A 27,832-nucleotide genomic window follows, 5' to 3' on the forward strand; every position below is an offset into this window, starting at 1 on the left:
AACATCTCCAAGTGATCACAAACTTTTGAGCGGTAGTGTATATGTGCCCCGTGATTGGCTGGCGACCAGTCCAGGGTGTACCCCGCCTCCTGCCGGAAGACAGCTGGGATAGGCTCCAGCAACCCCGCGACCCTCGTGAGGAAAAAGCGGTAGAAAATGAATGAATGCTACATTGTCAGCATTCACAATGCATCTCTCCCCACATGCGGCGCCAGTTCATCATCACCATCATCAGCGTAGCAGACTATTTGTCCCTGAAACATAATTCCGGTGCCAACAGTGCATTCATAAATCACATTTTGCCCAGGTGAAGTGGCTTTTACAGGATATCTGGACGCGGCAGCGCGGTTGTGTTTGGCACACGCCGCAACGATTGCGGCCCGCTGTTTGACAACGATTACAGCTTGCGACACCCTCACCTCTCTGATGAAAGAGGTGAAACGGCAACACTGACAATTTTTCAACGTGTGTTCGCTTCTCTCCAACCGCACAAGCAAGCTTTTCGTGCAACTTTTGACAAACGGCCAGCGGATTCTTCCAGATGCTGGGCGGCTTCCAGTAACAATCAATCATATCTGACACAAACAGATAAAACAGAGGATGTGATGATCTCCCTGCTTTACTCATACTGCACCTTTTGATGGCTTTAAATACTCTCAGCTCAAACGGCTGCCAGAACACACATAATTACAAAACATTTGGCAACCACATTCATCTTTTTTTTTCCTTTAACGTTACCACTTTCTATTGGAAGTGTGTCCACTAATCTGCTTGTGTTTCTCCCAGGAGGCGGTGGAGGTGTGAGAGTGATGACAGAGGTTGCGGCAGGAATCGACACACACTGCTTTCAAGGTCAAAGCAATCCCTTTTCCCATCAGCGGAAGCAGAATATTTGGAAGGAACTCAAGTTGACTAGGCAAGTTTGTAGACACTCTTTCTAAAATACAAAAATACGCAACACTTTTGTTTTTGCTTCACTTTTTCATGAGCAGAACTCAAAAGATGTAGAGATTTTCTATATACACAAAAGACCTCTTTGTGTCCCTCTCTCAAATTGTGTTCACATATCTGTCTAAATCTGTGTTAGTGATCCGCCTCCCAGGTGTGCCTTAGGCTGGCTACAATGAAAGGCCATCCCAAAAGTTCAGCTCATGAAAATTAGAGCAAAAACATGCGAAATGACACAAACAATTAACGCTACCGTTATGTTTTTTGTATTGTGTATTATGTACAATTTGCAAATGGTTATCATAGTGAACCGGTGTTTCTGATTAATCAAAACAAACAAAAAAACATACAAATCATTGAAAAAGTAACTTGAATACCACAAGGTTTGGATCCACTTTCATGGAACTGCTGCAATCCAATCAATCTCTGTGCTATACTGCCCCCTTGTGGACAAATATATGTTCACACCTTAATCAAAGGCCAAATGCTCTCCTATGTAAGTACTAAATTAAACCATTTTAAAGACAATCCAACTCTTGAACTCTGGAAGTCAACTTTCACTCATTTCATAACTTTAATACGTTATTTAAGTGGCTGTTTAATGTTGGATGTTATTTAATGGGGTCATTCCTACTGCGGAATCATCCTCTTTGATCTCTGTCATCTTGTCCGACTTTTAAAAGTGCCAATATGTCACCAAAGGACTCATTTGGTGAGAGCGATATTCAATGTGTAAGTGTAAAATAGCAACAGACGGATCCAAATACGGACTTCAACTTACAAAAAGGTAATTATGAATGATAAAAAGAGGCGAGAAATAGCCGGTTGAGAAAAAAGGAGCAAAAAAAAGGGACAAAGAACAAGCGCAGCGCCGTGGCTCGGAGGGCCTGTCAGGTCCAATCTGGTGGGCCGACAGGAGAGCCGAGGAGCAGCGAGTATAGGGGCGAGTCCTGGGAGACTTGTATTTCCTGCCTACCTCGCCTGTAGACAACCTCTCTTTGTTTTACCCCCCCCCCTCTTTTTTTTTAACCTCCTCAACTCAACGCCAACCCCTAACCACCCCCAAGCCAACACAACATCCACTCCACACCACCTTGAAAGGAACCCAACGAGGCACAGAAGATGGCGGAGACAAGGATGGAGGAAGAATAAGTCATCAAAGGAAAAAGAATATTGGAAAAGAAGACAAAATGATTGGAATTTTAAAAGGAAAACAAACTGTGGTTGGGAATAGCCAAGCTCGTCTTTTCGGGGCGTATTTCCAACATGAAAGTACATCATGTCTGAAAAGGAGTAAGAGGAAGCACAAGTTTGTATGCTGAGTAAAAGAAAAAAAGGAATGAAATGATCCTTGTAGGTATTGTAAAGTAGCTGGCAGCAGGTTAAACCACAAAGCACGATGTCGCAACGCAGCGCTGAAGAATGAAACAAGAATGAAGCAGCGCCGCCGCAAAATGTACGACACCGCAATCCACTTTTCTGCTGTTTTTGTGGAGCTGACCACGCCGAGCGCTTGCAAAACACGAAGCGAGAAGCAGCGGCTTGTAAAACATACAAGTGAAGTGAAGGGGGGTGGGGGGGGTTAAGTAAGTAAGTAAGCAAGCAAGCAAGCCAGCCAGCTAGCCCAGCCACGCAGACACGGACCCGAACGTGCAACAACCCCCTCCCTCCTTTGCCTTCATTTTTCCAGGCTTTGCTCTGACGGCGACTCCAGCCATGTTTCCACTCTTGTCTGGGGCGTGGTACACGCTCCTGGGAGACTTTGACTGCACGACCAGTTAGTCAAAACAAGGCCTGAGTGCTAGACGGAGAGGGCCAGGAAGGTGCAAAGACAACAGGGTTGCAATGATAGCACTAACCGAGACGGCGTTCTACATACTGTGTAGTACGTGAAAGACAACAGAACGACAGGGGCAGAGAAATTCATGCCATGTTGAGTCACGCTATCGCTGAAACACACAAAAGTGGTAGCCTTGACTTAGCCTTCTGACCGACTTTTGAAGGCACACAGAATATTGCATAGGGTGACTTTATAAACATGATACCTACCAAAAGAAAGGTTCATCACAAAAAAAAGTTTGTTTCTACCCTTTTCCGTTTGTTCTGTTCCAATAAGTTTCAGGAAAATATCAGTTCCCGACTAAAAAAAAAAGCTTTTAGTGAAAAGAAAATGAATATTATATTCATTCATTTTCTACTGCTTCTCCTCACAAGGGTAGCAGGGGGTGCTGGAGCCTATCCCAGCTGTCTTCATGCGAGACGCGGGGTACACCCTGGACTGGTGGCCAGCCAATCAAACAACCATTCACACTCACATTCATACCTATGGACAATTTGGAGTTGCTAATTAACCTAGCATGTTTTTGGAATGTGGGAGGATACCGGATTACCCGGAGAAAACCCACGAATGCACGGGGAGAACATGCAAACTCCACACAGAGATGGCCAAGGTTGGAATTGAACTCGGGTCTCCCAGCTGTGAGGCTTGCATGCTAACCACTCGTCCACCGTGCAGCCCAAATATTATATATCAATCCATCAATCCACAGCTACGCGTAACCTTGCGCATGCTTCCTGCTTGGTGTGGAACACTAGTAAAGACATATGCCAAGCTCCTATCAAATGCACTTGTGGCCGTTTTTACGGCTTAAAACCACACCAGAAACAATTTCAAACAATACAAAAGATTCATAAATACGTCTTTGGGATTGGGCATTCGGTGTGGTAGCAAATGCGTTAGCTATGTTCACCCTAGCACCCTAGTTAGCTATCCTTTGCATGGTATTGTGTTGCAAACGTTGCACTGAGCAACTTCTTTGGTGTTTGCGGCTATTTGTGATATGAGCATCGAAAGTAGGAATTTAAATATTAATCCCGCTCAACGCTAGTCCCGAGATGAGTTAATTCTTGGAAGCGACATTGCTTTTCATGCATTATTATCATTTGAGTAGGAGGGCGCCCCTGCAGTAAACAGTAAAGGGTGGGAACATTTACTGCATGCTTTGCATGGGAAAATGTCAAAAATATGTGATTTGAATTATGTGATGTACTCCATTGTACTTTGTATGCATGTTTTTTTTATTTTTATTTGTTTTATTTATATTGTATGCATGTTTAAGTAAAATCAAATACAAATATTCAAAATGTAAATCCAGCCATCCAAATTGAAGTCTTAACATAAATGATTGTGTTGGTTTATGTTAAGATAAATCAAAACATGGGTGATTTTTCACACATGTGAATATACATTATACAAAATGAATACCACAAAACATCCCTTGGATCTTTTTTTCCCAACATATAAAAGGCAAACAGCATGTTAGCACACACAAGGATGGCTGCCCCGAGGATGAACCACCGTATTTCCTCGTGCGGCCAGAAGAACTGAACCATACGAATGAAGTTCCAAGTCCATGAATCGCAGCATTTGCATTGCAGCCAACACAAAACAACAACAACTTTAATGACAGACTCAACCAACAGCGAGAAGTGAACTCTGCATGGACCCTGATTTACCAAAATGTACCACATATTGCCAGTAATAAAACATCTTACATGGCTTTACCAAATAAGCAGCCCACTTAGGGTCGTTTTTAAGTTGGGGAAAGACTGCTGAAAAACAATGTAGCATGCTACAAGCCACACACACACACACAAGACTCTACGCAGTGAAAGACAGACACGCACACCCTTTCATTGCCGCTACATTCTGTGTTTTATACGCTGCCTCTTTTATTCATAACATTGCATTTTACACCCCAGCGTCTGGGGCAGATTAGGGCTTGTCTCCTGCGGGATGCTCATGCTCATACTCGACCCCGAAAGTCTGCAAAGTATTTGGCTCCTCTGGAGTAGCAATATGAACAGCAACATCTGGCAGTGCTGATCTGTGAAAGCGTCTGATAAAGGTTTATCCTGCAGCAAACCGTCTCTCCTATTGATGCACATTTTTGACATCATTGGGATGGGAAACTCATGGTTGACCGTTCTGGCATGAATTTAGTAGGAAATTTGACAAAAAAAAACACCTTCGACAATGACACGGCAGCTTTATAAAAACTATATAGTCTTGAAAACTTTATTTATATTTTTAACAGCAGTGGTTAACTTATTTTTACACTCGTATATTTAAAATCTTTCTTTTTAAAAAAAATGCCATACGTCCATAGTTTTTATACCTTTTATACCTTTCTTTTTAACTTTTTTTTTTCATACAATTTTGGGGAATTTATTACATTAGGACAGGACCCAGGAACACATTTTGACTTCACTTCATACAGCTTTATTTTTTTTAAGTAGAAAAAAGGGATACAAATCTAATCATAAATTATATTATTTAACAAATAATAATAATAAAAAATTATTATAAAAATAATATATTGAATGAATATCATAAATTATAATCATATAAAATAAATATATATAATTATTACCTTAATATATCATATACTTATTCTATAAAATTAGAATAAATTATCATACTAATACATAATACATATATATTTTATTTTTTATTATTTTTACATTGGGGAAAAACTATATATTTCATTATTATTATTTTATATATTATGATTGCAATCCACCAAAGCATTTTTAAATAACGCATATATTATTTCATATAAGAATTGCAGGACATGACTTTTTCAATAAAATTGTAATAATATTAATTTGAATTAAAAAATACTACATACAAATATAACATGATTGCAATGTGACAAATCTTTAAAAAAATTAAATCGCATCGTTTGACTTGTGATAATAAAATATAATATATATGGGATAAGGAATACAGTATCGTACATTTAATATGGGAAGAAAATGTAAGGGATTGTGTTTGACCTTAAGTGAACCTCGTCTTTGAATGTGATTTTTTTTATACAAATAATGTGACTTATTGTGTAAAGTGCTAAGTTGTCATCCAGTACGCTTGGGCACTGCTATGAAAATGTATTATTGTTTGCATCTCGATGCAGTTTGAGAGGAAGAAATCAGCAAACGGGAAGCTGAGGAACTTTTTTTTTGCAGAAAAGAGGAAGAGGATGCATTCATCCTCTTCATTTTCTGATGTTTTATGAAAGATTTGGACCACCAAAGTGTACTCGGACAATATAAATGGTAAATTGCATTATTTCTAAGGTGGACAGGGTCACTGAAGGTGTTGTGTTTCAATTGGGAAGATATCAATGTGTTTGTATCGACTTTTTCTCAGCTGGGAGGCGGCTTTGCCTTAGCTAAAGAATGGACCACATGTAGATTCACAGCCTGGCGGCCCATAATAGAATTCACCTCTTGCGAAAAGGGAAATGCTCTTGAAGGGAGTCACCCTCTATCCCTGCCAGTCCAAATACCTGGTGCTGAGAAGCAGGAAAGGCCCGGGGTCGAGGGGGTGACCAAGCAGAATCTTATCAAGCTCGCCCCATGGTCCGCTCGTATTTAAGCCTTGTAGCATCGGTCCCCGCTGGGCCAGATAGCGAGCACGAGGGCATTCTCGAACACTTATCAGACGCAGCGTTTCCTCTTTTTCCTGCCTGGATGGGCCTCTCATCCTGCTCGCCCGCGCTATCTTTGTTATTGCAGTCCTCTGTGGTGGTGACACCATATGGACAACGTAAAGGATGTGTAGCTTTCTTTTAGCAGTAGGCGGTGCAGTGTTTGTGTTATGTCAGCACAGTCGTGTTTGTGCAGTGAAAAGGTATCCAGAGGAAGTCATCCTGGGCGTTGTCCTCAAAGGCTTAAGCTTGGCTTTTTTGCTGGGATTCTGGTGGAAAGATCTTGAATATGATGAAGAATTAGTTAAAAAGCTATTTTAAAAGGAGTGCAACGTTTAATGAAGATGTCCAATCCAATATTTTTGGAAATGTTGGGTACTTTTTGGCCTAAACTAAGCAACCATGTTTAAATGAAGATACAAATGTAAGGCATTCAAAGATGTGGTGATTTTTCTGCATTTGCATTATTTGATTGCTGCAGAAAACACTGCTAACATGTGAGAGTCTGAATTATATCTTATTTTAAATCTTATATGTCTACTATATTGACTAATATGAGCATAAAGACTATGGGGGTGTTATTTCACATCTGGAGGGCTCTAATAATGTATTTAGAAGGTCATAAACAGGTTTTCTACAAAAAATATTCTGTTTATAAGGGCCTGGAACTAACGAACCAAACAATAAACAAGGGGTTACTGTATGCTGTAACTGTGCCAATTGTCGCCATTGTAGTGGTGTACAAAAGTTAACGCATTGGTTTTGACAGCTTTGGCTGTAGGCAACCTACTCATGTAGGGTTTTTTTCGGATGGCGGTAGCTGCATGTGCTTTAAAAATGTGCTTTAAAACTACTCAGCTATTGGGGTGTTTTCCTTGAAACTGCTGTGTTTATTGTTATTATTCTCCCAGTCTATTCACAATTATGAGGGCCTTAACATGCATGGAAACCAACCAAAATATTATATTCCAGGGGTCCTAGACACAAACCTGCATGTTGTTATACTTGAAGGAGAGTTAGGACTGTTAACACATAACTTAAAAATTGCAGGTAGAGTTAACAATTTGGATAAGGCAACAGTTTGACCCTGGAACTGATTTATTTAGTTAATTTCCAATGGGAAATTTTACATTTGTTTGATTTCTGCAGGGCTGCACGATGGTTAGCACATAGGCCACACAGTCAGGAGATTGGAAAGGATTGGGTTCGAATCCCCGCTTGGGCATCTCTGTATGGAATTAGCATGTTCTTCTCGTCCGTGTGTGGGGTTTTCCCGGGTACTCTGGTTTCCTCCCACATTCCAAAAACATGCATATTAGGTTCATTGGTGACTCCCAATTGTCCATAGGTTTGGAATGATTGTCTATACACTACCGCTCAAAGGTTTGGGATTACTTTTTCTTTGTTTTTCAAAGAAAAACAAATTTTCATGCATTTGACAAACATTTTTATCTATTTCACAAACAATTTAAATTAATCAGATGATTTTCAAAGAAGGATGTGCATTTTTGCATAGAGGCCTACTATCAACAACTGTCAGTCCTCTGCATCAATCTCCTGGTATGGCTGCTAATCCAAGTTCATCATTTTATAAGGCTAATAGATGATTAGAAAAGCCATCTAAAAATCTAAACTAAAATCTCTTACCATGCTGTTAACTACTCCCTTCAGAGAGCAGCACAAACTGGGTCTAACAAGGACAGAAAAACGCTGCACAACTGTGCAAGAGAGTGTGTAGTTTAAGACAAAGATGCCTCACAGCTGCACTAAATAGTAGCCATCAAACACCAGTGTCAGTATCAACAGTGAAGCGTTGACTTCAGGATGCTGGACTTCATAGCAGGACTGCCAAGAAAAAGCCATATCTCAGACTGGACAAAAACATTTCAAAGTCATCCCAAACTTTGGAGCGGTAGTGTATGTCTATATGTACTCCTGCGATTGGCTGACGACCAGTCCAGGGTGTATCACGCACCACGCCTGTCGCCCAAAGACAGCTAGGATAGGCTGTGAGGATAAGCAATGATTTCTACAATAGGTCCTGTAGGTGGCGCTCGTCGATGCAAGCGGACCGTAACAAAACACAGTATATTCTTCAACCCGCAATTTAACTTGTAAAACCTCTGGCTTTGTACAGTTAATCGACACTGTAGTTTCAGTGTGTAAAACAGTACTGCATCAAATACTGTATTATTTTGTATGAGGCGGTGGGAAAAACCCATGCAGTGCAGTTCTATAGCGCTCTGCAACAGAAGGATTGACCTCCTAAATTCCCCCTTTTGGTCTCTTTTCGACCCCAAAGCAGTATGCACTGTCGTCACATCTCTGATATACAATCAGCCTCCCAGACCATATCATACACATGAATTGTTGCCTCAGCAACAGCTGCCACAGACGCACGTCAACCCCCCCTCCACCTCGTTTCCGTAATCACAGCATTCACCATCCTGTCTTCACCCGTCAACACCGCCGCTTTTTACATTTTATCTCCTAGTTATTATGCTGCTATTCATTTCAATTGCCCGTGTCATTTTCTTCAACATCACAAAAGCTACACCTGCCGCCCGGGGCTTGTTCAAAAGCACAAAACAGACAAGTACCTTCTGTTTTTTTTTTTTTTTTTTTTTCCAGTGTGTGTCCGACAGGCTTACCAGCCAGTCGCTGACTTCTTCTCTCTTTTCTCTTCATTTTCCCTCACCTCGCTCGCCCATTGATGAATAGAAACATGGACTTGGAGAGAAACAATAGCGGATAATAAAAAGTGCTCTTACCTTCTTTGGCAGGCAGGCGTGGTGCTGGGTCTGTGTGAGATGGTGTGTTGTAGGATAATGATGAACTACCTGCAAGGACACACACATATTTTTTTTAAAAAAAGTCACATTAAATGAAAATATTTTCAATTTCAAACATTTTGGAGCACGTCTGGCAATCAACACCTCAAAGGAAAAACTGCTCTTTTTATTTAATTTTGCCCATCATTACATGAGACATGAACACATACTGTATGTCTTTCTCTAAAGAGATAAACCAGACGGCTCATTAATGCACGTAATGTCTTCATTTTATATTTAGAATATGCTAAGGGCCAATTACAAACAATCCAGTGCTGTACTTTGTACACCCTTTCCTTAAGGAAACCGGCACTAGTATGGAAATGTAATAGAATATTATATAAAACAACCAGCAGGTGGCGGTACAAAGGCCACACACCCACCCACCCACACACACACACACACACACACTAATGCTTTTATTCCTGAACCGGTGTCCCCATTTGGACTTAATAAACAATGTCATTGGAAAATAATAGACAGTATAGCATAGCATTGCACAGTCCGCCCCCTAAAATGTAAGGAAAAAAATCACTATAACATCATTTAAAGCGCATTTAAAGTCCTACCCTGAATAATTATACAAAAAAATCCCAATAATAATAATAATAATAAAGGTGCGAGGCTGGCTGCCGAGTGGTTTCACCTTATGTAGCAGAAGCCATGCCAGCGCTGCATTCCTGCACTTACACACAGGCAGGCACCCTGGGCGGCACCAAAATGCTCTCTTAATTTTAGCTGCCCCAGGCATAAATCAAGCCAGTGGAAAAACAGACCCAAAAAATGCACAGAGAAAACACAACGATGTGGAGCGTGTTAGGATTCAGCGGCTGCTGAGTTGGGAGGAAAGTTTTCTCTCTTTTTTTTTTTTCTTCTTTGTCGAAATTGGACTAAATGAAAAACTGTGGAGAAAAAGTTTGTGTGCGATTTGATTCAGATTCTCTGTGCCTGTTATGGGATGGGGGGGCGGGGGCGGCTTGGTGGCCAAGTTAGCCTGTGTTATTTTAGGGGGTGCTCCACAAATGCATGCTGGCCTCCCAACACCCCCCCCCCCCCTGCCCCCCAGTTCTACCTATTCCGCGGCACCCCCAAGGTTCTGCGTCTCGTTTAGAGACCTGGGGGCCTAAGAACAGGGGAACCATTGTATGAGGCAGGGTCCCTGCACAGCAATCAAACGCAGCTCCTCATAGAAAAATAATTCCTCATGCTGAGTGCAGGCACGCAGGCAGCCATCTTTGGAATAAGGCAGAAAGTGTATAAGGGGGTGAGATGAAGAGAAAAAGGAGGAGGAAGGGGCTGTTTAACCCTTTTCCGACTGTGCGCCACATATGTGGGCTGACCCAGACAGGCAAACAGGCAGCATTGCTGAGAAAACCTCAAACCATCCCGCAGAGAAATCCAGGATGGCTGTTAGGACGGCTAGCAAGGAGGGGTGAGCGACGCGGAGCGAGGGAGGCAAATGACAGGGAATTTTGGCTGTGCTGCGTGTTTATTTGGAAGGCCTCTTCCTCTCTCCGAAAACAAACAGATCCTGGTAATCTGACAGCACAGTGGCCCATGTTAAACCTTTCTCTGCTGATACACTCCATAGGATTGCATAATGTAACTCCAATATGCCAGCCAGGGTTGTAACACGGACAGATGGGTTGTTTATTCTCTGGAGCCATAGGATAGCATCACCTAAACATGTGGCGTGGCCTTTTGTCAACAAACAGGACCCAAGTCAGTCACGTTAGAGTAATAATGTTGACAAATACACTACCGCTCAAAAGTTTGGGATCACTTGGCAGTCCTGCTATGAAGTCCAGCATCCTGAAGTCGCCGCTTCACTGTTGATACTGACACTGGTGTTTGATGGCTACTATTTAGTGCAGCTGTGAGGCATCTTTGTCTTTGTTTCGTCCTCATAGACAGACTCCAAGGACACATATTACTGTTGAACTATCATTATATTGCCCATTTTGCATAATAAGGCTACTATAGCCATGTAAATGACATAGTAAGGTGACAATAAATGAATGGCAGATGATATTAACAGATGAATGTCGCTAAAGTCCACCTCTGTTTCTGACTGCTGATTGGTCTGAGGGGGTATAGTATATCAATCTAAATCAACTGGGGTCTGAGCAACCCCCCCACCCCTCTTGACTCTGCTTTATAGAAATGTATGGATAATCCCTGTAGGATCCCCGCCACAGGGTCTGTCCAACTGGTTATCCAATTGTCCAATATCAACATTCCTGTTTGGCAGGAGCCATCTGCATCTCCACTTATTTCAAAAGCGATATAAATTCTTGGTATCGCCGCGCGTCTGATGTCTCGCGTTTAAAAGTGAGCAGCTGCATAGTAGCTCTGTTTGCGGCGATGCATGGCTAGCAGCAGACAGGCCCTGCACACCAATGATAACCTGCCAATAGAAAGAAAGTCCTGCGCAAGGAGCTCAATAAAAATGTTGCGAGGGTTGAAAGGGAGGGAGAAACGTTTTCCCGACTCAGCCTTCAAGGCCAGATGTTTATGGTCTGTATAAACTATTGAGGGCTCGAGAATGTCCCCCACTCAGCAACAGTGTGGTGCAGCTCTTTTTTTTTGATTTGACTTGACTCCCACTGTAATCCGTTCAGATACACAAGAAGAAGCAACAGTATTTCTGTTCACAAATGCTCCATTTTTACACCATTTTTGTCAAATCTAAGTGTCTAAATGTGGTGACTAAATTCCAGCGTGTCATTAAGCCCCGAATGTAGACTGGCCCGCCGTGCAAAGGTGACTATAGGGATGTTGTTTTTTGTGTAGAGGGCTCAAATAATGTTTAAAAAACGTATCTAGAAGGTCGTAAATAGATTTTCTATGGTCAAACTGTGAAAATAATCTGTTTATCAATAAGAAATCCTACTTTGTGGAAATTCGTATGGATGGATGGATGGGTGGATGGATGGATTGATTGATTGATTTACTCACAGATCCAGCAGCTTACAGATTTGGAAAACACCGGGGCATGCAGGGTTCAAGAAAATAAGCGAATGGTAGTATATATATAAGTATATATATAAGTACTATATAAGTATAGTATATAAAGTAGTATTGTAAAATAAAATAAGGCACAAATAACAAATACAGTAGAGCAAAAATATCAAAAATATAATAGCAAAACAAGCAAAATGGTCAGGTCTGGAACCAATTAACCGTGATAAACGAGGGATTACTCGAGAAAGCACCCCTCGAGAAAGTGAAAGTTAAGCTTGTGTGAATGATAAAAATGTATTTATTGTGTAAATTATTTTTCCATCAGTTCTACAGTACTTAAGTGTTCAACTGTGAGTGTGTTAGGTGTGTGTGTCATGGAGGGTGGGCCTTTGGTCTCGTGCTAAAACTACCAGTGGGAACACTACGCAAATTGCAAGTGTCTTTTTTTGGTTCGGACCAGAGTACCCAACCACAACTGTAAACGCAGCCTTACTCATACCCACATTTTTTTGTCTTGGTAGTGCTGTCTTTCCTCTTTTTCCCCCCACTTTCTGTGCACTCTGTTCCCACCACATGTGGTATCAAACCGACCTACGTGGGTGCGATAAAGCAAACAGTCCACAGTCCCTCCCCGACAGACTAATTTGAACAAATTCTCCAATTGCACCCCAAATTGAAAGCACATTGGGTTGCGGACAGCCATCATTTATAAAAATCTGCGTGCAAGAATGAAGCCAAAATATTGCACTGGCAACTACCCTTGTTACTGAGAGCAGCTGCTTTGCCCAGACAGATGCTCTCATTGTGCTAGTGAACGCACTCGGTACCTGAATGATGTATCAGCGCAGGACACTGCGGCGATGTTTGTATATGGAGTGGCCGCAGGGTGGGGAAGTGTGTCCCAGCCACGGCGGGCCAGTCTACATTCGGGGCTTAATGACTGTATGGAATGTTAATCAGAGGTTCAATAAACAGACCGAAATCACGCATGATGCACACAGATGTCTATGAAATGATTGCAGCAGACCCTTTAGACCATCTACTGTTCGGGATAATGAATGAAGGAGTCCTCAATGAGGGAGAAGTCATGTGACTTGTAATCACTAATACATTCAGGGTTTGGCTTAAATGTTCCCTCCATCAATTTTCAGCTGAGAAGCTCGGCCTGCCTCCAGCATTCATGAGTGAATCCAGAGGTCTTTTTTTTTTTTTTTTGCTCTGGACGTCCCACTATGATTGCTCCAAAGGAGGAGACGAAGAAACGGATTTAGTTACCAAATCATTGTCCCTGCTGGGTCCACGCGAAGTCTGCCTCTTTTAGGCATTTCAATGTGAGTTCCTAATGGCCCGTAGGCTTCCTAGCGTCAGTAATATTCTGTGTGCTTCCCAGACAGCTGCTCCGAAGCAAGGCAGTCCAAGCACGGGAAGGGAGAATTCATTGCTTTTGTTTGTCGGGAAGGGATCCAAAGCAATTTTAACCGGGCAAGCGGAGAAGATTCCACAGCGCACACAAGGTCTAAATAATGAATAAGAGGGGCAGCAACGGGCAAAGTCACGATACAGCACGCTTAAGCCGCGGCTAAGTCGTGCAGCCGGCAGCCATAATGAAAAGTGCTGTGCCGAGTGGCGGTCAGACAGATCCAGCCGCTGCCGCGTTGCACAATGAGGCTGTTATACTCCTGACAAGCATCCCTCTCTGCCCTGACAACGTGCACGGGGGAAAAACTGTTGACACCCACTAAAGCACAGTTCCCATTACATCACGCTGAGGCCCATCACAACATTTTGGGAGTTATGTTAAATTTAGTGGCGGCATCAATCACTCCACCCAGCGTGGTTTTGTGATGTTAAAAGAAGCTCTTAAAGTTGTTTTTAAACTGGAGAATGCAAAATATTCATTAATAGGCGCAACAGGTCTCTGTGATAATCACTGTGACTTAAAAAAATATTATCCTCTCCAGATGGTATGTTTTTTATTTGAAAAGCATTTGCATACGGCCTCAGCAAATTGCTTTGCGTTCCCAGCTGAAACATATGAAGCGGGATTCCATCGAGAGCCTCTTCAAAGGTAATAAGCTCAAATTTAGTTGCCTGGACACACTGGCCTAGCATGCTTCCCCAGGCAATGCACCTGGACCTGTTTCTTAGGACCATGTGGAATACAGCACAGTGAAGTGTAGCGAGACATGTAGCGGGTGGACCACTTTGCTGAGGACTGGAAGCCATCACGGCGGATAAGAAAGTTTCCGAGTCGACGCTAGCATCCATGTCAACACTGGCCAGGTTGACATAAACATAGTAGCAGGACATTTGGTGCTTTTCTTATCCACTTCTTGTCAAATCAACACAGATTCTACCAACGTTATCGAGCTAGCATGATATATCACACATTTACATAGAGCAGGGGTGGGCAAACTACAGCCCGGGGGCCACATCCGGCCCGCCAAGTGTTTGAATACGGCTCGCCTGTTCTTTCCAAAGTATTTCATTTAAACTTAACATACAACCTGGCATCATGGCTTGAGCCAACCTTTTGATGGTTTGAGTAGCTGTTTTATCAATATTATTATTATATTATTTGATGTGGTCTGTTGTTTACAAAGTGCTCCTGAAAAAAGGGACATAGCACATAATAATTGTAAATTAAATTAAATTAAATTAAATTAAATTAAATTAAATTAAATTAAATTAAATTAAATTAAATTAAATTAAATTAAATTAAATTAAATTAAATTTATAATGCACTTTACATCAAAGGAATGATCTCAAAGGGCACATATAGCAGATTGTATGACACTTTTACAGATACAATAATTCCAGGTGGACAGTTATGTGTAAAATATGTACTCTGCCCCCCCCCTGTCAATTTTGTTAAACCAATGCGGCCCACGAGTCAAAAATTTTGCCCAGCCCTGACAAAGATTAAGTACTGTAAATGCTCCAATCAACGCCTCTATTTATTTAACTGCAAAGTCTCCCATGATCACCTACAAAATGATCGCCTACGAAAGCGAATACGGTAATACAGTAATCTCTCGTTTATTGAGGTTTGTTTGATTCCAAACCTAGCCGTAATAAGTGCATTGCCACATTGTAGGATTCCTATATAATGTATTTTGATATTAGTTTTATAAATTGAATAGTTTTGTAGTTAAATGATAGAAACACTGTTGACTTCTCAATAGGGGTTTTGACGTTAGAGCCCTCTCGAGACAAAATAACAACCCTATAGTCACCTTTACACCAATATAGTACATATTAATAAGAGGAATTTAAACATTTGACATGAATAAGGCATATAGACTAACATAGCATTGGCGGAGTTCTTTGTTGTTGTTGTTTTCTTGACAGTACTTTCTCCGGCTATTGTAATTGTGCCATTACTGACACCTGGTGACCAGTGTAGAATACTACATATCACAACGTCTTGGAATGGGACTTCTGAATGCTTTATATTTGTATTATGTGCTGCCATATTTAACCATGAAACAGCAACGATCCATATATCATTTTTATAAACCGTGATGGGGGAATTCACGGACGTCACTCTTATTAACTCCTATTACTCAATCTCCTGATGTACTTTTGTTAGTCCTTCCGCAAGATGAAGCATCCGGCAGGTTTATTTATCTCTGCATGTGCTTTAAAATGCCACTTATGATACCGAGCTGCTGGTTTGAATCCCATGTGCGATGTACTGTTGGTGTACTGTTGTTTACAATGAACATATCAGCCATATTAGTGAGCAGTTTGTGCTTTACTGCTCCTGCAACATTGGTTCTGTTGCTGCTGTGTTGTAATGATAGTAGTAGTTGTTAATTAATGACCAAGTTAAAATTCCGAAGTAGTATTCTCTCTAATTTATGGCCTGCTTCCAATTAACACTCCATCTTTGAAGTTTAAATAAATGAACTTTCTCAAAACTTTCCCTTTCTATCAGCAGTTTCAATGGATCGTTTGATAATTCTATCTGGGAAAAAGAACCATTCTTCAACTGATCTAGGATAAGTTAGCTTGACCATTTGTGGAGAGCGCACTTACTTTCCCTGAGGTAATTAAGATGAGAGAGAAGAACCTCGGCGTTGTACATGGTGGTGAGCCGAAGGAAGTCGTCCTTGCTCATCTTGCACAACTCCTTGCCGTCCGTGTTCTGAAACAGGGACGTGTCGATCTCCAACAAGCCGTACTCCTTGATGGCCCACTCCAGCCACTGGCGCACGTGGTCCTGGGACCACAATGAAGGATCTACAGAACAGAAGACAGAAGACATTGATCGCCTGCAGATATAAAAGTGGAGCCCGCCTTGTGCCTCAGAGCGATGGAAGGAGAGTTGAGAGTCTCTTGTGGAAAAAGTGAACAAGTTGGAAACAGAATGATTGATCAGGCGTGGACGTGGCTCGGTTATTTGTTATAAATAATTCTTCGTCCTCCTCAAACCTCGGCGGGATAGTATAATGTATCAGGTGAAGTAGACTTGGACAGGAGGAGTTTTCATTTTGAAAGCTACAACATTTCTTACATAAAGTTCCATCTGGAGAGACTTACTTAACACACCGTAGTGCCGTAATGTTTAATAGGCTGCTCAGACAATCTGGAATCCAGAACCAAAGCAGTCAAGGTGCAGCCGCTGTTTAATGTCATTAGACTAGTGTGCACTTGCATCAGTTTCCAATCAACTTCACTCTTCGGACTTCATTTGCTACATTTCTTGTGATTGTTTTTTGGGGGAATAGCGTCTCTCTTGGTTGCAAATGAACTCCGCTGTAAGCTACATGACGCGTATTTAATGATTAACCATAGCTGTTAAAACAAAATATAGCTCTGGCAGACCCAACGCATACTTGTACTTGTGCACGCTCAGCCATACTCTCGAGGGAGAGATGAAACGTTGGCACTCGGTTGAATAAAAATAAGGGCGGCACTGGCAACCTTCTATCAAAACAGAAGCACTACAGAAGTAAACACTAAGATTCATTGCTCCTGTATATCATATCCGCACTGCTTCTCCGCCCCAGTTATGTACGTACATAAACATTTTTGCTCACCGGCCGGTACGATGACTCTTCGCTCATTGGTGGTCATGTTGGGGGGAGGGGCGTTCTTCTCGTCCATGTAGTTTCCGTAGTTCATCTGGGACGTCTCGTTGCTCCCTACCAGCTTATTGCATTTACCCACGCTGCAGTCCACCGGAGACTCCCTGCTGAAGGAAAAAAAAAACACATTGAAGACAAATGACAGTTCAAAATGTCCAGTGAAAGGAAATACAGTAGAGCAGGGCTTCCCAAACTTTACCAACTCAGGGCCCACTTGAAAATATAAAAAATGTCTGAGGCCCACCCTTGTCCTATAAACAGTACATAGACGAAATGCTATGTTGTCAGAGCACTTAACATAATAATAATAATACTTAACATCATAATAATAATATATTATAATATAATAAATTATTAATATACTATTGTTTTATTATTATTTTATATTAATATTAATGTCAATATATTATTATCATTATTATTATTAATAAAGGATAAGGAAGCCCAAACTACTACTACTACTTCTACTGCTGCTACTACTACTACTACTACTACTACTACTAATAATAATAATAATAATAAATTATAATATAATATATTATTAATATATATTTTATATATTAATAATATAATTATATATATTTATATTATATATAATATATTCATTGGTTAATATATAATGTATTAATAATATATTATATGATTAATATATATTTTATACATTATTATTATCATTATTGTTATTATAAAGATTCAGGATTGAAATGAAAGCAGGGGGCTAAAGGAAGCCCAAACTTTTAACAGAATTAATTTTCATACTTTTCATAACTGCATTCAAGACTGGCAAGAATCATGACCAGAGAGCTACGTTCCAATCATAAATTGTATAAGGTTCCTAAAATATTGCGACAGGTCAATAACACTCAATAGGTTATTACTTAGGCCTATAATTATTTTTTTAATCGTGCAATATTTTACAACCCTCAAATCTTCCATTGTGGTACAATCCAGGTTTGAACTCTAAATATGCCTCAACCACACTTATTAAATATAATGTAAGCTCATCAATAAACAGAGGGAATCTGAGTCATGTTGTAGCCAGCCACAGCACGCAACTACGGTGTATTCAAGTATCGTTGAAGAAAATATGAAATATTTTATCAGTGTCATCATTTATCAAGTCATAAATGTGTAAAACTAACAGCGTTAGCATTGTAAGCATTGTGTTAGCATATCTTACATCTATTCAGCCTGTTCTCTATTCTTTTATTGTTAGAACTTGCCTTCCATGTGGACGTAATGTCTGTTTTGGTCAAGTAGTTTGGAAAATAAATTACCCGCAAAAAATGCGACTTATACTCCAGTGCGACTTATGTATGTTTTTTCTACCTAATTATGCATTTTTGGCCTTGTGCGACTTATACTCCAGAGCGACTTATAGTCCAGAAAATACGCTATTATCACATACAGTACTTAGAAATGATGATGATTTATGGAGATTTTTGGGAGGATAAAAATAAAATATGTTTTCAAAACAAAATCTCTAAAATTTAAAGGCCTTGAACGCTGAATCAGGATTGGGCAGGGATCCACTGTACACTGCAAATCATAGAAAACAGCTACTTCAAGGCATTGCTTGACGTCCCTTTGAAGACTCGAAACGTTTTCCTGGTGACATATCGCTTTTTCAGTGAGGCACGTCGGCCATGTTGTTCTGTGTCAAATCAACTTATTTTTGGACACTGCTGGATTTCACACGTTGCTAGAATATCAGGAAGTGTGAAAGTATATTGAGGACAGTATTGGCATGATGACATAATTTATGGTCTTTGACCATGGCATGTGGCACGAGTATCCAATTTCTTCAAATAGTAGCTTTCCTTGTAACCATCCTCCAACCTGGGCACACACAGTCCTCTGTTTCTTACCTGGATCCATTCATATGCTCATATTCTCTCTTGACGTTGACCCGCACTGGCTGGTTGATCCACTCCTGCTGTGGGGGTAATGGGTTGATTTTGTGAGTCTGGCCGTAGTCCTGCGCGCCAGATGCAGTCATGTCTGTCTTGGGGAGAGGGGCAGCGGCGGCGTACGGAGGCTCAAATAAGGACTGGTCTTCACTCACCACTGATAGTGCCTCCTGAAAAGAGCAGGAAAGGGACATGTGGCGTTTGTCTTTCTTCGCTCAAACAGGCAGGGCGTAGTGATGCTGAGTCATGAACATGGCTTTTACAAGGGTTAGTGATGAGTTACGTAGTTGTTAGAGAATTAAGACAAGGAGCATTTGAAGCACTTTGCAAGAGTTGTAGGTTACTGTGGCCTAACTTTTTAATGACATTTTTTCACTGCGGTCATAGTTAGACATATACTATTACCCTATTGAGTCAAATACGTGACTGGCGTCAATGGAACCTGCTACTAATGATGTGCAGACCTTTTGTTTACTGCTATTCCGCATTTTGTTTAAAGTATAGGTTATTGTTTTTGATGTACATATATTTACATTTTTTTCTGAACAGCACCTGTCACTTTTTATATATATATTCTTATTCCTTATTTTATTTTAATTTTAAAAGTAAAAATAACCAATTACCTAAAAATGTCATCCAATACTTCTCTACAAGAGAGGAGAAATATGATCACAGGGAAGAAGTAAATTTTTAAACACTTATATGCTAGGACTATGTTAAAAAGCCATAGCATTTCAGTATGTGGAATCAAACTATGGAATGGATTGAGTAAGGACCTCAAACAATGCACAACGATGAGCCAATTCAAGAAACAATACAAGCAGTTGATGTTTGCTAAATACAAGGATGAAGAGTCTTGAACCAGTCATGATGTGCTATATATATCACTATATTGACAGTTACTATGGTACACATAATGTCATTGTATGGTCATATCACTTCTTACTTCGGTACGTGACAAAAAAATAAAAATTAAAATTAAAATTAAAATTAAAATTAAAATTAAAATTAAAATTAAAATTAAAATTAAAATTAAAATTAAAATTAAAATTATTTTAAAAATACTTAAGTTATATTAGGAAAGCAGGAAGTGAACAAATGTAACAGTTACTGATTGTAAAAGTACCAGATGGAGGGGTAGGATTTAATAAGCTTTGCTTCTTCCTACTCCTTTTGGACATGTGGAACTGTGAACTGATTATGGGATGCACTCAATAGTAATCTGATACATGTTCAAATGAAATTAAACCATTACCAATTTTAATTTTTTTCCTTATTTTTTACTTTTTACTTTCTACAAAATGCACCATGTAGTTGCACTCAAAGTTTGTTGTATGTAATACAATGACAATAGTGACGATTCTGATTCTGATTCTGATACTATAGAATAACCAACGCAGTTCAGTCATCCCTCGCTCTATTTTTAAAAAATGGTCAAAAAATATTGAAGGACAAGTCATATGTTATGGCTCTCTTGGAAATGCATTTTAAAATGTGCTGCCAAAAATGCTCCTGACTCCTGCATGTCGTCCGCTCATCTATTCTTTCTACCGCTTGTCCTCACTAGGGTCGCAGGAGCAAGCTTGAGCCTATCCCAGCTGACTTTTGGCTCAGAGGCAGGTTCCACCCTGGACTGGTCAGCATGTCCGATACGATAGAGTGAATGAAGGTCTCCTCCCATTCTGTGTGGAAGTGGTAAGTTTTTGCCTTCTTTGTTTTTCTTCCTGACTCCCTCTGTAACACTACAAGTTTAAAACAAATAATAACACCTAACTAGCTGGATTGGTATGAACAGTATTTTGTAAACAAAAAATAATAGGAGTCTAAAGGGGTGTTATTTTATGTCTAGGGGGCTCTAATAATGATTTAAAAAAACAGACAATAATAAACAGACTTTCTATGATTTCTAGAAACATTAATCCTGCTTCACGGAAGTTTCCTGATTGCCATCAGGTGTGGAACCAATTAACCCTGATAAACGAGGGGTGACGTTATCTCATTGTGTACCCCAGATTTATTCACATGACTGTAAATGATGTTAATGGTGCCCTTTGTAGTGGCCATGTTTTTTGTCCAATGTTGCTCAAATTTTACACACATATATTATATTATATATATTTATTTATTATTTATTTCTATCATTCCGAAGTGCCACATATGTTTGCGAGGGGAGCGGATTGGCGTTCATCGAAAGAAATAATCTGCACCAACTGGCCTTTTAAAAACATACAGTTCACACCACAAACTTTGATAGCAAGTTCAAATACGGCCGGGCTGTCCAAACTGCATATCTGCTTTGTAACAGAGAGGATTTTTTTTTTGTAATTTTCCAAATATTTAAGCTTCCTCAATAAATAATCTTATTATTTTTAATGGTTAAAAATGTATTATTCTCATATTGCAACTTTTTCTTCAACTGAATTTCACATAAACTACAACTTTATTTTGTTTTTCCCATATTACCACTTAAGAAATAACATTTTTTTTCTTTAATATTTCCAACTCTCCGCTACTTAAATATCAAAATTTTCCTCATATTATTATGAGTTTACATTTTCTTAGGTACACCAAAGGTGCATACCCAATTTGGTGGCAATTGGGCTTAACTTAAAAACTTAAAATTTACAACGGGTGTTTTGCCGTGCTACATTGAGCTGTGTTAGAAAGTCAAGTCAGTAAGGGGTAAAACTTTGTTAACACAGACAACACAAATGAGTTAGCTTTACACTCTGCCTGAACAGAGGTCTGTGCTTTCTTGAGTGACAGACTAGTCCCATATATATATATATACGATGCATACCATAGCTTTTAATAAAAACAAAAACCCAAAACCACAATTTCCAGCCTCTATATTAAGAAATTAAAACAAGATACAACAAGGAAGTTAGTGCGCTTTGGAGGCTGGCAGGCAGATGTTCACCTCCGCCATTTCCTGCCAAGACATGAGAATGACATCAATCTTCTCAACACTCTCTGGGCCAAGACGGCAAACATAAAGACTGGCAGGTGATGACTGCGATAAGACCTCATTTTTAAACTACACACAAACTTGTGATGTCAAATATTCCCTCTCCTGGGGACCTTTTTAACTGTTTTTTTTTTTACTGTAATTACGTGCAGTTATGGGTCATATCAAAGTCTGGCATCCTGAGTCGTTTGACTAAACAGCCCCCTTCAGCTACTGTAGCTTCCTGTTGACGTTAGATGACTTCAATCACGCTCACAGTGGAGTGAGTAAACACAATCTGATTTGCTTACGTTGCTGTCAGCGTCCACCCTAACCCGAACCCTCAGATTGATGAAGCCATCAATGTTCATCTCTCCTGTACTTCTGTCTGTCTGGCCCTGTGGTGTCTCGTCTGGGTGAAGCGAGACAGGAGGCGGGGGCGGGTGGGGTCACGGTAACGCTGACCTTTCTGCTGTGTCTCAGCAATGTAACTTTATTAAAGAAAACAACAGCCAAAACTCTCCACCGGATGAGATATTACACGCTATCATCGGATTCTAACATGTCAACATCCCCGAGATGTGACAACCGTCGCCGAGCCAAAAGTCTGGAGAGGAATAAGCTGGGAATATTAAGTATAGTCACTGCCGTCATCCGTGTCTGTGCTTTTGACTCGGGATTCTGAAACACATCTGGATCTGATAGGCTTGATGGCACGACGCACGACTGAGACGTGTCTAATCCTCAAAGGAATTATTTATTTCTATCATTCCGAAGTGCCACATATGTTTGCGAGGGGAATGGATTGGCGTTCATCGAAAGGAATAATCTGCACCAACTGGCCTTTTAAAAACATACAGTTCACACCACAAACTTTGATAGCTAGTTCAAATACGGTCGGGGTGTCCAAGCTGCATATCTGCTTTGTAACAGAGAGGATTTTTTTGTAATTTTCCAAATATTTAAGATTCCTCAATAAATAATCTATTATTTTTAATGGTTAAAATCATCTCATATTGCAACTTTTTCTTCAACTGAATTTCACAAAAACTACAAATGTATTTTGTTTTTCTCATATTACCACTTAACAAATAACAGTTTTTTCTTTAATACTCTCCGCTACTGAAATATCAAAATTTTCCTCATATTATGAGTTTATGCTCAAAGAGATTTTTCTTTTTAAAATATTTTTTCCTTTAATATTTTGACTTTTATTCTTTGAAAATATAAAGTAATTCTAGTAGTTTTTTTCTATTTTTGCATTTTTAAAAATGTTTTCTTAATTATTATCTAATTATGGCTTTAATGTTTTATAATATTTTCATATTATATTTATATTATATTTCATATATATATTATATTATATAAAAATATTTAAACTTTTTCCACAAAGTAATTTCCCCCAAAATTACACATTTCAACTCATCATATGATGACTTGATATTTTTATCTTTAATATTTATCTTTATGCTACTGAATTGATACATTATTTTATTTTTACATTTCAACATTTTTCTCATAATATTTTGATTTTATTCTATGTAATTACTCCTGATTTATCCATTCGTTTTTTTTCTTGATAAATTATTATTTTTAGACTTTGGAGCGTTTCTCAACCGGCCCTCAGACTGCACTTTGAACACCCCTGAAATACATAGCAGTAATCATATTCATGTTTTCATCACTTGTCGTCAAAGAGCTGCCATACGAAGCCAGGCGTACCATATTTTTGAAGTGGGCTATGGAATAAAAAGCTCCCCCGTAGGTTTTGTAAACAAGCATATAAAAGCTAAACCCCCTCTCCAACATTGAACCTCCCTCCCCAGAATTAGATTTTCCAGGGATTTGATCGGTGGATCCATCGTACAGTCAGTATTAGCCACTATCTAAGAGGCGCACACCAGCCAGCGCCAGCACGATAAAAGCGCGGGCCGAGCGAGGGGGACGTCCAGCCTCGACCCGATAAGGCCTCGCCGCCAGGCCGTGATGACTGTTAGGAGTCGTGGTCCGCGAGACGCATCATGTGGCCTGTCATATGTTAACCATGATTGGCAGGTGGTGTGTGCCCATCAAGATGGAGGGCGTTTAAAAATAGGAGAGGAGGAATCTGCTGTGTTTTCTCTCGTCGTATCTGCGAGGAACACAAACGTGCTGCCAGTGAAGGCATCAGTCTGTCTCAAAACCTGGAAAAGTCAAGATGCACCCAAACGCCACGTTTGTGCACACATGTCCCTGCTACTATCTTAAAGCATCGTCACGATAACGCATCAAAGTGCATTAACCGAGTCCACTCGTGTCCCTTAAGGTCCAATCTACACTCAAATACCTCATAATTACTTCATTAGGGACTGGCAACATGCAAATCAGGTTAATTATGTGCCATCTGCCCTCTAGTGGAAGAGCATTGCATTGTTTTGTTTCTCACTATAGGTCACAGATACATGAGCAAAAATAAATAAGAAATTAATAATAATTTCATAGGAATTATAGCATACATTGTTTAGGAATGAATGATAACAATATCGACCCCCCCGATTTAACCCATTACAATATTAAACACAATGGGGGGGTAGGTTTAAGGTACCACCTAACCACTGTACCGTTAAATGTATAATATAGCATGCTGGACAGTGGAAGCTCTCCCGTTAGAAGTCACTGAGGTTGAAATGATCTGTTCCAGGGTCAAACTGTGCCCCCCCCCAAACTGCAATCAAACCTCCAGTATCTCTACAGCCATTTTAATGTCACATTATGAACTTTTACGAAGGTGAAAAATGTGAAGCAATGTTAATATTAAATGTCAAAAGCATAAATGTATGTGTATTAGCATGTGTATTACCACTGTAATGCAAGTGTAATAATAAGTTAACCACTGTCAGTATTCAAAGTACTGAAAACTTTGACATGCAATGGTCACCTAGCATGTAGGGCTAGTTGGCTCGTATAAACGCATCATGCATTATTTTTTTTGTTTTTTTTTACTTTCCTGAACCACCATAAAAAGTGTAAAAAGAAGTTAGCCACCGTTAAAAGTGAAAAGTCCTGGACTTTGAGGACACACAATAATATATGTAATTAATATGTATGTGTGTGTGTGTATATATATATATACACACACACACACACATATATATATATATATATATATATATATATATATATATATATTTACACACATCTATGCATATATGCATATATGCGCACACACACATATATATATATATACACATATATATGTGTGTGTGTATATATGTATATCTGTATTATATATTACATATATGTATATATATATATGTAATATATATATTTATATATACATATGCATATATGTATACATATATATTTTTAACACATGTATGGCTTTGAATAAAAGTGATGGATATATGGCTAAAAGGTGGATATACGTATATATACATATATACATACTGTATATGTCATATAAACATACATTCTTCAACTGTAATACAAGTATAAAAATAAGCAAAACAAACCCCAACCCAATAATGACCAAATACACCTAGCTTTCAGCCATGTTGTACTGAGCAGCCGGGACAGAGATATATTATTACTACTTTCCTATGTCACAGAAAGCTCTGCGGTCATCATCACATCCACAAAAGTACTTTCTACTTAAATGACCCACGTGCCAACACGTACAGTATATGTGGAATCATCAGCCATATTGTACTGACCAGCCAGGACAGGTGTGTTTTCACCACTTTACTATGACACAATGTGTCCCATTTTCTGATTCTCTGATTCCGACAAATCACATCTAATGTGATGGATGCTCACAGAAAAGTTTGACATCCCAGCTTCCACCGTCATGTGACGCACTTTAGCCAACACCATGCTGATTCACACAACACCTGCCGCGGTTGTTTACATCAGCCATCGCTCCTTGAATGCATCACGAAGCCACATGGAGACTGCACGTGGATGTGGAAAAGCACAGGAATGGGAGGGGGTGCGCGTGTTCCTGTCTTTTGTTTTACGTAGGAAACCTGTCAGGAAAAGATTGTGTCGAACAGGAAGCTCTCATGCTCTCCAGAGTGCCTTCTTTCTTTAAGTTGCGTCCTTTTTTTTTTTTTTTTGCTTATTTTTTTGCATCCCATCCACCAACAAGCCAAAATGACAAAATAATCACAGATGCACAAATGCAGACTTTGTTATTTTTTTTGTGTGCCGCCAACGTTTACACTCCGTCAACAACCACACCCAGCCGCCACAAAGACCACTATACTTGAACTGTCCCCTCCAAAATGCTGCATTTTTGGGAGCTGACACTTGTTGGGAACCAAGAGGGACTTGCCATTCAAACATCTGGAGCATCTGGAATGTCTAGAAGTGCACAAGGGGGTGCAGTAGCTCATGTTAATACAACCCAGCGCTGTATAGCAATCACACCAATTGCACAAAATAGTTGTGTAAGTACAAAAAAAAACCGTCGTGTGGTTTTAAAGTGTTGCAAGTTTTGCAGGTTGCCAAATAACAGCTTTAAAATGAAATAAATCCCCCAACCATCACTTTCTTCAGACTCAATGACAAGCTCCTTTTTTTTTTTTTTGAGGGAGGTGGACCGGGTTGCGCAGTTCCATCCACTCCGTTAAGAAGACGCTTTTAAAAGTGAAAAAGAAGTCATACCTACATGAAAAGCTTCAAGAAAACAGACGTGTTGTTTAGAAAAAGCCTCTCCAGACGTGCGTAAAATGAGCGCTCGCTCCCCCTTGGAAATCCAAAGTGTGACTCAGGCTTCCATGCACATCCTCGCAGCAGCTTAGGGTGGAAATTATAATTATTTAAAAAAAAAAAGAAGAAGAAGAAGAAGGGGGGATGGTTTGAAGGAAAAGCGAGAGAAAAAGGTCCTCAGTGTGGAGCTCACATTCCGACTGAGAGGGGGAAAAAAAGGAGGCGCAACTTTGCGGGGAAAAAAGAAGCGGTCCCCCCTACAATCCTCTTTTACACCCCATTCTCCACCCTTACCTTAATAGTTCCGTCCATTTTGCGCAACTTTCAGTGGACTCCGACGGTATCCCAAACATGACACGCTCCTGAATTAATTCCAGCTCCAGTCCTGGTATGTGCGGCACAGAGAAAGACACACTTTTTTTTTTCTTTCCTCCTAAATTTGGGAAGTGAAGTCACCGCCACCTCCACCACCTCCTCCACTGCTGCTGCTGCTGCTGCTGCTGCAGAGAAGGAAGCTGTGTGTCACCCAAAGCCCTGCCTTCAAAAAAAAAAAAAAAGAAAGAAAAGAAAAAGCAAGCAGGATACTGTCCTGAGGAGATAAGCAGGCAAAACAATTGAGCGTCCACTTCGTTGTTTTTTTTTAAGCTGGGAAATATTTACAGGATGACAGCCTACTGTGGAAAAAAACTCTTGTGTGATTTTTTTTTTGCCTTCCCAGAAATAATTGAATATGGATGACCGACATTCATATCATTTTAACATCCAAAATGATATTTTCCCGTCTATTTTTTTTTACAACCAGCATGATAAAAAAGGTGCAATAAATCCTGCAAAGATGACAAATCTATATAAGCACTACTTGTTGCAATATGTCTTGCCCTTACAAGCCTCCACGTCAAGGTGAAGACTTTCCTAAAAGATGGCATAAATTATATTCAACCATTCAGAACCCAAAACACAA

The 27,832-nt window shown here is 39.9% G+C and overlaps 1 protein-coding gene and 1 long non-coding RNA gene across 5 annotated transcripts in view; one reads left to right on the top strand and one right to left on the bottom strand.

Annotated features, from left to right (window-relative positions):
• Window positions 1–929, top strand: part of LOC131134684 (uncharacterized) — a 60,079-nt gene extending 59,150 nt beyond the window's left edge. The window contains exon 5 of the long non-coding RNA XR_013627981.1: window positions 787–929. This is a non-coding gene — a long non-coding RNA (uncharacterized LOC131134684). The remainder of the gene's footprint in view (window positions 1–786) is intronic.
• The window catches only part of fli1 (Fli-1 proto-oncogene, ETS transcription factor), a 32,261-nt gene extending 4,892 nt beyond the window's left edge, over window positions 1–27,369 (bottom strand). The window contains exons 1-5 of one of the 4 annotated variants that reach the window (XM_058080199.2): window positions 27,166–27,369; window positions 19,194–19,405; window positions 17,278–17,429; window positions 16,274–16,477; window positions 9,209–9,277 (exon numbers count right to left, since the gene is read on the bottom strand). In XM_058080199.2, coding sequence (XP_057936182.1) covers window positions 9,209–9,277; window positions 16,274–16,477; window positions 17,278–17,429; window positions 19,194–19,405; window positions 27,166–27,183 — 655 coding nt within the window. In that variant the 5' untranslated portion in view covers window positions 27,184–27,369. Of the gene's footprint in view, window positions 1–9,208; window positions 9,278–16,273; window positions 16,478–17,277; window positions 17,433–19,193; window positions 19,406–26,826; window positions 27,144–27,165 lie in introns of those variants that run through there. The other 3 variants (XM_058080198.2, XM_058080200.2, XM_058080201.2) reach the window with 3 other exon arrangements.
• Window positions 27,370–27,832: the final 463 nt, after the last annotated feature.

The sequence above is a fragment of the Doryrhamphus excisus genome, linkage group LG8 (assembly GCF_037039965.1).
Source record: "Doryrhamphus excisus strain RoL-2023G ecotype Guam linkage group LG8, RoL_Dexc_Guam_v1.1, whole genome shotgun sequence".
Taxonomy (NCBI): domain Eukaryota; kingdom Metazoa; phylum Chordata; class Actinopteri; order Syngnathiformes; family Syngnathidae; genus Doryrhamphus; species Doryrhamphus excisus.